The 10,000-nt window shown below is 39.1% G+C and overlaps 2 protein-coding genes across 7 annotated transcripts in view; one reads left to right on the top strand and one right to left on the bottom strand.

Moving 5' to 3' along the window:
* The window catches only part of LOC137987829 (plexin-A1-like), a 116,845-nt gene that overhangs the window by 95,556 nt on the left and 11,289 nt on the right, over positions 1-10,000 (top strand). The gene's annotated exons all lie outside the window — the stretch shown is intronic.
* Positions 4,682-8,693, bottom strand: LOC137987802 (uncharacterized). The gene is made up of 4 exons (XM_068833884.1): positions 8,601-8,693; positions 5,770-7,707; positions 5,196-5,717; positions 4,682-4,750 (listed from the first exon to the last, which is right to left on the bottom strand). The coding sequence occupies exons 1-3, from the start codon at positions 8,691-8,693 to the stop codon at positions 5,202-5,204; spliced, it is 2,547 nt and encodes an 848-aa protein (XP_068689985.1). The 3' UTR covers positions 4,682-4,750; positions 5,196-5,201.

Below are 10,000 nucleotides of genomic sequence, written 5' to 3'. Positions count from 1 at the left end.
AGACAAACATATTTCATGTTAACAGAATTACCTGCAGAAGTCATAGCGTTCAACACAACTTTTCAGATTCAATACAGCCCAAGTCATACTGGTAATGTACTTGGAAGTTGCACAATAGATTTTGCTTACTGTATGTCTTTGATAGGTACTTTCCAAAATTTGGTCACAGCCGGAGAGTTATAATTGTTTTATTTTTTTCTCAATGCGTGAGTGGGCGGAATTCAACAAATCCTACAATCTGATTGGTTCCGGGAGCGGGTGGAATTTTCTCATCCAGCCTGCCGTGGCAGGCGGAAACCTAGCCTTAATTGCGTGAGCTTGTTTGATGACCTTAAATTTCCATTTTTTTTTACACCGACTCCGTTTACATACATAGGTTATTTTTCATTAGACAAGAGGTTTGGAAATGGAATTTCTCTTGAAACGTTCAGTTTGTAAGTCGCTTTAATACTGCATTCACTATCAAGCGCGGTGCGAGTCAACAATTAAAACAAGTGATTTCAGAGAGGATGGGGGAAAGGAAAAAAAAAGTTATTTACCAGCAAAGGGTCGGTCTGTATGGCAAAAAAACTGTGACATCGTTCTTGAAAAAGCAGCAATTTCAAGGCCTCGGTCACAGTTTTTCCCTATACGGACCTCCCAGCTGGCAAATAACATATTTATTTTGACAATTGGGTGCATATTACTGCGAGTATTTAAATTACAACAAATGGTATATTTTAAATATTTGACTCTCGTGCTATGGGTTCATTTGGCATGGCCTCAAGGAACTTTTCAACTTCTGGAAGTATTTTCAAGTGTGGAGATATAGTGCACATCTTCACGTGTCGTGCATGTGACAAAGTGACCTTTACCTGCACCACTGCACGAAAGTTTGGTCATCTTGGAAAGATGTTTTCACAGCGCACCTTCGTTTCTCTTTCATTTTTTTCTGCAAAAGATGTTTCGACGAGTCATTTCGTTTCATCTTAAGCCGTTCAATTAGCGTTTCCTTTCTCAAACACTGAGCAAGAATACCCATCGATCAGTAAAAAAACAATGTCAGGCTTAGCCACTTTGGCATAAATACACTATTTTCACCTCGTTTCCATGGTCCAGTGGTCATTGTCACCACCTGTAATGAAGATAATCTGGGTCCGGGTATTCACTACATACACAGTCGAACATCATGAGAATCGCAATGTAAGGCCGATGTGAAAAGGACAAACTTCTCTCTGTTCTTTTCTTTAGCGCTAAATTAACCATACACCACTCACTGTACTTTTGCAGGCCCGAGTATAGGCTACTTGTAGCCTCTTGTTGTAAATAAAACGAGGACATGAAGACTTTGTTCCTAGATCTCAGATTATAACGTACACCTGCATTGGCCAAATCTGTTAAAGCCTCATTCATTACTGCGAAAGAGCACGTGTAATGCCTACCTGCTTCATAGTAGAACCTGTGCAACTGGCTACTTTAATAGACAGGGTCTAGCTATAAAAGCCTCAGTCGACCAAGGTTCACTTAGTAGTTTGTCTTCTATGGTAAACCAACTAGCTGTTTGCAATTTGTCGACGTTTTCCCCCTCCCTCTCTCCCTTTGGATATATCGCTTTGCCGTCATTAAAATCTGGTCACTCCTGCCTGGTGTGGTTAAGTCTGCGCAGCGACTTCCCCCAAGCTTGTTGGCTCGTTGCCTTTGTACATTGCTCACTAACCAATACTCTTGTCCGATCCAGCACTTCCTGTTTACCACTCAGCTCATTGTGCTAGAGAGATAAGTGAGGTTGTTCTATGTTACGCAATCTGGAAGTCGCATAGGCTAACCAGCCGCAAGGCAGTGTTCCCCTCAAAAAACGCCAATACGTCTGTTGTCTCGTTCTATTGCGCCTTGCGTTATGTGTTTAAAAGCTAATTATGCATGTTGATACCAAGGAACAGTGACATTAATGGTTAATATTCCTTGACAGGCTTCTCAACGTTCAGAGAGTTTGCGTTCACATTTCTATCTTTATTTCTCGGGAGTTTCAATACACGAAGCGAAATAAGAATGACAGGCCAAGTGACCTACACTACAGTATTCTATCTTTTCTCCTGCCCTTACCATTCCGGAAACGAAACAATTTTTTTGACACCGACTCCGTTTACATAGAGAGGTATTTTTCATTAGACAAGAGGTTTGGAAATAGAATTCAAATAAAAAATATTTCTCTTTGAAATGTTCAGTTTCTAAGTCGCTTTAATACTGCATTCGCTATCAAGCGCGGTGCGAGTCGAAAATTAAAACAAGTGATTTTAAAAGAGGATGGGAGAGAGAGAGAGAGAGAGAGAGAGAGAGAGCTAGAGGTACGGGCACTTCTGTAACATTTTAAGGCACTTCAGTAACTATGATCGGGCACTTTTGCAACTGTAGGGCACTCTGGTACCCTAGGGAAGGGCACTTTTGTGCTTAAAGGCACTTTGGTAACTTCATAGGGCGTTTTTTAGGGCACTTCTGTAACAAAGGGCACTTTTGTAACATTTTGGTAGGGCACTTTTGTACCATAGGTCTGTTATGTGTAGGGCACTTCAGTAACTTATGTAAGGCACTTTGGTAACTCTGCTTTTTTACACCCTCGTTCGTCTTTATAGGGCTTGGGCACTGTCTTCAAGGGGAGATTGTAAACAAAACTATATGCTTGTACTTAAATATGAAGTTTGTTTGTCTTGGCAGGGTATTTTTGCTAAGGTTTTCTCCATATAATGCACAGGTGACAAGGTTTAATTTTCAATCTTTGTTCAATGTCTAAAATCCGCACGCGTCATTGGTTAAAATTGATCACGTGAGTTTCCGTTACCTAGCGACATCAAAGAAACAGAGTGCGTTCTTACAATGACGCATAAAAACTGTGCAGTGTTCTTCACCTTCAAACGTACATGGCTTCAAGTTCAAGATTTCCCGTGGTTGAGCAGGGAAAAAATAATGAAATAATTGACCCTGCCATCCCGGAAAACTTTGAGAACGCCAGGTTTAAAAATTGTAATTTCGCTTTCACTTATAACACGACAAAGAAAAGTGATGATTGATCATTGACATTGGCTTGTTTATGCTCACTGAAAATTCTGTTTGTGTTTTGTTTACAAATAAACGCACTTGCTTACTGTGCATTGAGCTCGAAATTCGAAAATTTTTTTAAAAATTTCTCGTTCATTGTACAGTAAGCGCGTGCGTGTATTGGAAAACCAAACACTCACAACAATCTCTAACCCGTAAATATCAAATTCCATAAGATGTTTAGCAAGTAATTGAAAAAGAAAGTCAAAGTACGGGTGATGATTAAGAAAAACAAATACTGTTTAATAATTTAAGCTCACTGACTAAAGGCAGGGCACAAAATTTATTTGTCATGACAACTTTGGCATAAAGTAAGAAACAGATATACGAGGCATTACCAATCACATCGGCATTTATTCTACCTTTAAACTGGAACACTATTCACAATATATATTTTTTGAATATCAACAGATCATTGTAAGCCACAAAGCCTTAATTCTGAAAACAATGGTTACTTAAACAAGGCAACTGTATAGAAGCTTGCAAAAATTCTTATATTATTATGTGGCTATTGAGTTTGCATCAGCTGTCAAGCATCATCAAGAGCAAAACAGTTAGGACACATGTACCTGGACAGCATGATGAAATTTTTCTCTTACTAAAGAACTAAAACACAAAATGTGCTTGATATCAATGTTGACATTACAAAGGCTGTGAAGCTTACAAAAGAGCTACATGTAAAGCTGCTGCTGCAAGTGCATTTGTTTGCTGAAGAATGCACTGTTTCAGTATTAAAATTTTGCATAATTGAAGGTGGGGAAGTGCACCTGTAGCCACCCTTGACTTGGTGGCACAATAGCTGAAAAAAAAATATATTTGTGGCAAAATCACTCACACTGTTTCCTGTGTGGCTGCTGTGTTTCGAACTTTTCTCATAAGATTCAAAAACGGAAACTTGAGGCTCATGTTTTGGCTAGAATAAAGAAAAACCGCAAATGTAGCCGCAGCCTTATAGGAATTTTGCCACAACCCTAACTTTCAACGATACCCTATATTAGAGAAACTGTTATTTCTGTCATACAGTAGAGGTCAGTTTGTTTGAGACTCTGCTTTTAGAATGTTTAACTTTTTTTAAAGATAAATACTGGAGTAAGCCTGAACAGCCAATTTAATAAAATACAAGTCATCTTGTACAGTAAGCACTCTATGCAAACTTTCTGTCATGCATTAAAAAAAAATGGATAGAATAAAATCACGTAAGAGGTGAAAAAGGTGAGGCTTTCACAAAGTTTCTGACGGTGTGAGACTAATCTGGAATTGAAGATATACTGGCAACAGAATTTTTGAAGTCTCATTCAAATCATCTTTGCAAAGCATGAAAACATTAAATTATCCCCACTCTTTACAATTAGGAATTAACAGGTCGGTGTTGAAAAAAACAAACAAACCAAGAGCTGCAAAAAGATCACATGGGACATGAGGCAAAAAAATAATAAGCTCCAATTAATGCTAAAGCAATACAGTAAGGCTTTCAAAAATTACTTCTTCCCATAAAACAGAACCTCAAATGTGAAAAATCAAATCTGTTGCACAGAAACAAACTTGAGGGTTTGTTTGTCATTAAGTCTCTGCTTGCACTGTACACCATTGTTTGAAGTCATAAGTGGATATTTGTTGCTTCCAAACACAGTGCATTGTAACCACCTGACTCCAGCCAAAGAGAGCAGCTGATGGAAACCTGAAACCAATCACAACAAAGTTTAAGTGATAGACACATTACATTATTTTCAAGGAGTGAGTTTCTAGAGAAACTGTGGTGCTGGGTCAGTAGGGACTGGACTAACACTTGGTAGCATTTGGTGGACAAGGTAAATTATCCAATAACAGTAACAGTAACAGCAACAGCTACAAAAGTCCTTTGTCAGAGCGTAAATCCTTCACCCGGACATAGATAATTCAACATACAACATAATTTTTTAATTTGATACTCTACAATGACTCTAACCTTCTTAAATGATCATTCTGTTGTGGTGAGGTACAACTATACTTCTTCTAAATAAACCAACTGAATGCAGCCTGCATGCAGTATTACAAACAGCTTGCTTCAGAATTTTAAATATAACAGAAATCAACTCTGGGGGATATTAAGGCAATCCATGTGCAACACACAATGCAAGACATACCTGGTATTAACAGCTGCTCTGTTTTCCTCTCCTCTGCCTGCGCTCATACTTAATACGGTTAACTATTTGTCTCAATGACAGCGTTTGTAACATGCTTCTTCCTTTGGCATCAGAAGAAAGTCTGTCAGAAATGACCTTTTTCGAGATTGGACTGTTCTGAAGCATGTCCTCAAATAAGCGATGCAATATTTGTACATCTCCCTCACTGAAAAGAGCCTTTGTGTTGTTGCTTAATGCTGTTGTTGGCGAGACGATGTCAGAACCAGCAGATGATTCTTCTCTGAAAAGTCGTTCTACTTTATCACTTAGTTTTTCTTTCTCTGTTGGCAAGTCTAAAGTGTTGTTCTTGGATACTGGATGTCTCCACTCTGCGCGAACTTTGTCATAAACTCTTCTGGCATCTTCACCTCGGAACACTTGACTATCCTTGATCTTCTCTTTCACACATTCCATGGTGACTTTCTTTTGCTCTATTTCTTTTTTAAATAACTGGCGTATTTCTTGAACCGCCTCTTCTGACCATGGCAATTTTAATACATTCCTTCTTTCATCTTTCAATGGGTCTTGCAGTCACCGCACCTTTCCTGAATAGTGTGCTGTGAATGCGTCCTCCTACCCCTGCCTTTTTCCAAACCGATTTGATAGCTTTGTTTATTTGACTGGACTGCAGTTTTGTTCCATTGAAAGATGGAAATAGTGGCTGGTCTTCTCCTGCTCCAACACCTGGCACCTTAGAGCGCACTTCTTGAACAAATATGCTCATCCAATTATACAAATTACTTGTTAGGACAATTAATGCTGGGCCATGAACATGGAATGTTTTGTGATTCATGACATTGATGACAAATCTGTCACCTTCTTTGTAGCCTCTTTTGAATTCTCTTAAAGTCATGTTAGCCAAAACTCCAGCACGGTTGGCATTATCAATGGAAATCTGAATGAGAAGGAAGTCACGCAAAAGGGTGTACTGTTGTTGTGCAATGTCTACACTGTGCTTTCCACTGAGCTTTCCAAGCAGGATGATAGCATCTCTGGAAATTTGGCTTTTTTCAAAGGCTTCAATTTTTTCTGCAGTGATAGCCTCAACTCGATCCTCTTCCCTCCTTTCCCACTTCCGTTTCAAGCTTGAACGCTTGTAAGATGTAGACCATCTCCTCATCTTTTCTCTCAACTGACTGATTAACTCACAGCTGGCTGTAATTTCTTTTGGCTTTTCAGACAGCAGGAAGGAGTAAAAATGTTGCAGGCTTGTAAGATATGATTTGATAGTTTCAGCAACATACTTTTCTTCAGCATGTTTAACAAACTTCTCCTTTAACAGACCGAAATCTAGAAGAGATGACACCTTCTTGTCAATGTCAATCACAAACAAGATCCTCTTAACCTGTGAAGCGTGCTGTTTGGCAGTTTTCACGTCTTTTTTGCCCCCATCTGGTGATTGTAGCCAATTCTCAAAATCGACAATTAACCCAGGGAGAGTGTCAACATCAGATTCAACATCAGCTTCTGCACTTGCACTTGCACTACCAACCACTTCTCCATCTTCATCAATAACTATTTCCTTCTCCTCATTCTCCAGCTCCTCAACTTGTTCCATTTCAAGTTCCTGACTTTCTTCAAGTGAAACCTCTTCGCTACTTTCAAGTGTTGCTGTTTCGAAGTTGGTTAGTTTTTCTCCGGCAGCTCTCTTGTCAATTAACTGGACTCTATAGGGCCTCTTTCCTTTTTGCAAAGCTTTATTCAGCAGACTTTTGTACTCGTCAGATGAAGGGCTAATCTTGTGAACATTTTTCAAATGGGCTGGTAATCGTTTCACACATGCTGAACATCCAATCATAGGACAAATTCTCTTTTTATGGTAGTCCTTGTAGGCCTTTGTTTCTTCATCACCATTATTTCTCTTCTTCCTGTTACCTGCCTCAGCACTTTCTTTACTTTTGAATGTGTACTTTTTCCGTAAATTAAAGTTTGTGATTGCTGAACGAGATCGAGAATGAGACCACTTATGAACCTGCATTAGATGCCTAGGGATGTGAATTACCACCTTCTTGCAGTAAGGGACTGGACACAGACGTTTCCCTCGTCCCTTATGTCTTCTTTCTTTGTTTGGTTCCTCCTTCTCCATTGGTTGTTCATTTTCCGGGGAATTGATCCTACCCTTCAACATTCGGATGTAACTTTTGGCATTTGAAAGTTCTCCATCCCCCTTCCTGCCTGGCTTATCTCCTTCATCTGCTACATCATCTTCGTCAGATGAAAAAACACCCTCAACCTCACTGATTTCACCTTCACTTCCATTGCCCAATTCAACAGGTCCACCAGCCCCATTCTCATCTTCACCTTTGGACCTAGCACCTTCACTGGTGACATAATCACTTTCCTCTTGCCAGTCAGCACAGGAATTTTCTTCACTTTGATTGACTGCAATTACAGGCTCTGTGCTTGAGTAAGCAGGCAAGCTGGATAAACTCCTAGTCCACATATGCCTAAGTTCAAAGGCTTTCTCAGACAACTAAATGATAGACAAGGAAAAACATGAACAGTGTTGACCAGTAATGAATAAAATTTGAGTTTCAGTTGCAAAGGTTTTTGTGTTCCTCTTGATACAGTATGCTTAGTTATTGTGATCATTACACCATGAAAATGTTTCTTCTGCACTTGCCGTTATTAAATACCGCCAATGATGATGCTAAATGCACAAGATTTACGTCCATAATTTAGCCTCATTTTATAAATGCCAAGTATTGGATATAAATACTTGGCATGTGAAAAATGATGCAAAATTATTGACATTAATTCATGCCCATGAAAAAATGCAGTGGTGGTCACTAAATCAAACTATTTACCTAAGTTAAACAGTTTCACCCAAGAAAATGTAAGAGCATGATCCCCATACAAAGAAATTTCAAAAACCGCTCATGACAAGCAGAATGAGCCAGTTCAGGGACAGGATATCAACTTAATTAAATTTTCCATGTCACGCAATTTTAGCCATTTTCATGACTTTCAGATTTACCATAAGACAGAATTAGCAAAATAACAACAACCAATTACAATTTCAGAACAACATAAAAAAGCAAAGAGGCGCATGGATGGGAAAAAAGGAGAAGATTGAAAAGGAATTGCATTCCCGAATAAATCTTGGAAAAAAAAACAGTCGGCCCAACGTATAATTTCAAATTCACTACAATTCACCTGGTTAATGGTCGTTTATGCTTAGCATCGTCCGTGTAACGATTATTTCATCGGCAAAGGAATTTCATATTTCCTATTTAGCTAAAGATCTGCCTAAATGACCTTCGAATACCGTGACATAGCTCTGACTTGCTTTAATCTAACCATACGATCTGACGTAAAAATAGCACAAATGGAAAACAAAACTGTGATTGTGCTCAAAGTACTCACCATTTTTGCTTTCTCTTGATTACCCTGCCTTAAGGCCTGCATTTCGATTGACTTTAAATCCCGAAGTCTTGCCTGGAGGCCGAAGTAATCCATCCTACAATTTCTTTTCAAGGCCACAACACGTGGGACGAGAACAGTCCGTTATATAAAAGCTCTCATCTGTCGCTAACTTTAGGGCGTCAAAAGGGCGTCTTCGAGCGATGGACATCAACCGGAAGTGGAGTTTTCTTATTGTTGGGCAGTGGTTTAGCTCAAATTTGCGAGCAAATCGTCTTATACCAGTAAGAGCACTGAACAGTATAAATGTGATTGGACCAGTGGGGGTTAATAGGGAAAACGCTTCACTTCTGGTTGCCATCCGTTGCTCAAAAACGCATGGCTCTGAGACAGCATCTGGTACGAAAAGTCGTTTTTCATGGCAGGTTGTGCAATTCTATAGTTACAGCCAAGGCTCCACGTGCAAAATATTGCTTGCGCAGGTGAAAGCATATTTTAAAATAATTATTGTCATGTTGCCAGGGAAGATGAAAATTGCGAGAAACAAGTTGCACAATGTTGCACCCCTTTAAACTTATTTTCTTGCGCTTATGGTGCTGCTTAAGTAAACATAAAAATCAAGTACAGAAATAAAATTAAGCATAATCAAATTAATGTGCTAACAATTTGTCACTTATAACAGCTGTAGTGCCCAGAATGTCACCTGTTTCTCCAGTTCTAGACAGCCGTAGCAGGTGGAACAGTCGCTTGAGCTGAAGGGAAAAAAGATGAAAACTTGCACGTATCTTTTGTTTTGTCTTCTCTTAATGCATCGGAATTCAACTGGTCTCAAAAACGTTCACGAATCCTTATACAGGTCGCGGAGCATGCTGCTTAACGTGAAACGACATCGGGCATTGACTGAATCACCTAACTAGGGCGCGAAGCGGTTTGAAAATGTTGATGAGGTTTTCTTGTTGTGTGTGTGCGTGTTTTTTATTTTTTTTATTTTTGCCTTAAACTGGGTGTAAAAAAAACACGGGGAATAAATTAAAGGCATGGCCTTGAAGCATGCAGCCACTGATTCATAGTGTTAGGCATAAATGGCTTATTTCTCAGTCATCTTTGGCAATAGTGTGTAAATATTTTCACTGATAAGGGCCGTATTTAGTACTAATTCCATACCAAAAGATTGGTTTTTTTTCTGAAAAAGAAATGTCTTTCTCGCGCTGACGGAATATCTTGCAAAAAAGGCACTTTGGTAACATTACAAATTTCTAACACCCACTGCTAGAAATACCTATGTTTTCTAATCAAGGATTTTACGGAAGGCCGTCAAATTTTAGGTGTATAAAGTACAGTAGTACAACTATGTGTAGCGTAAGTTTGGTTGACTTTGACTGATTAATAATGGTACAATCGAG

The sequence above is a fragment of the Montipora foliosa genome, unplaced genomic scaffold, assembly GCF_036669935.1.
Source record: "Montipora foliosa isolate CH-2021 unplaced genomic scaffold, ASM3666993v2 scaffold_390, whole genome shotgun sequence".
Taxonomy (NCBI): domain Eukaryota; kingdom Metazoa; phylum Cnidaria; class Anthozoa; order Scleractinia; family Acroporidae; genus Montipora; species Montipora foliosa.
Note: the sequence above shows the minus strand (reverse complement) of the source record. Positions and strands in the feature narration are given on the sequence as shown.

Coding starts and splice junctions, on each gene's coding strand:
- LOC137987802 (XM_068833884.1), bottom strand. CDS start 8,693: ATGGATTACTTCGGCCTCCAGGCAAGACTTCGGGATTTAAAGTCAATC. Junction 7,708..8,600: donor ATCAAGAGAAAGCAAAAATG/GTGAGTACTTTG, acceptor TCTATCATTTAG/TTGTCTGAGAAAGCCTTTGA. Junction 5,718..5,769: donor CACTATTCAGGAAAGGTGCG/GTGACTGCAAGA, acceptor TTAAAATTGCCA/TGGTCAGAAGAGGCGGTTCA.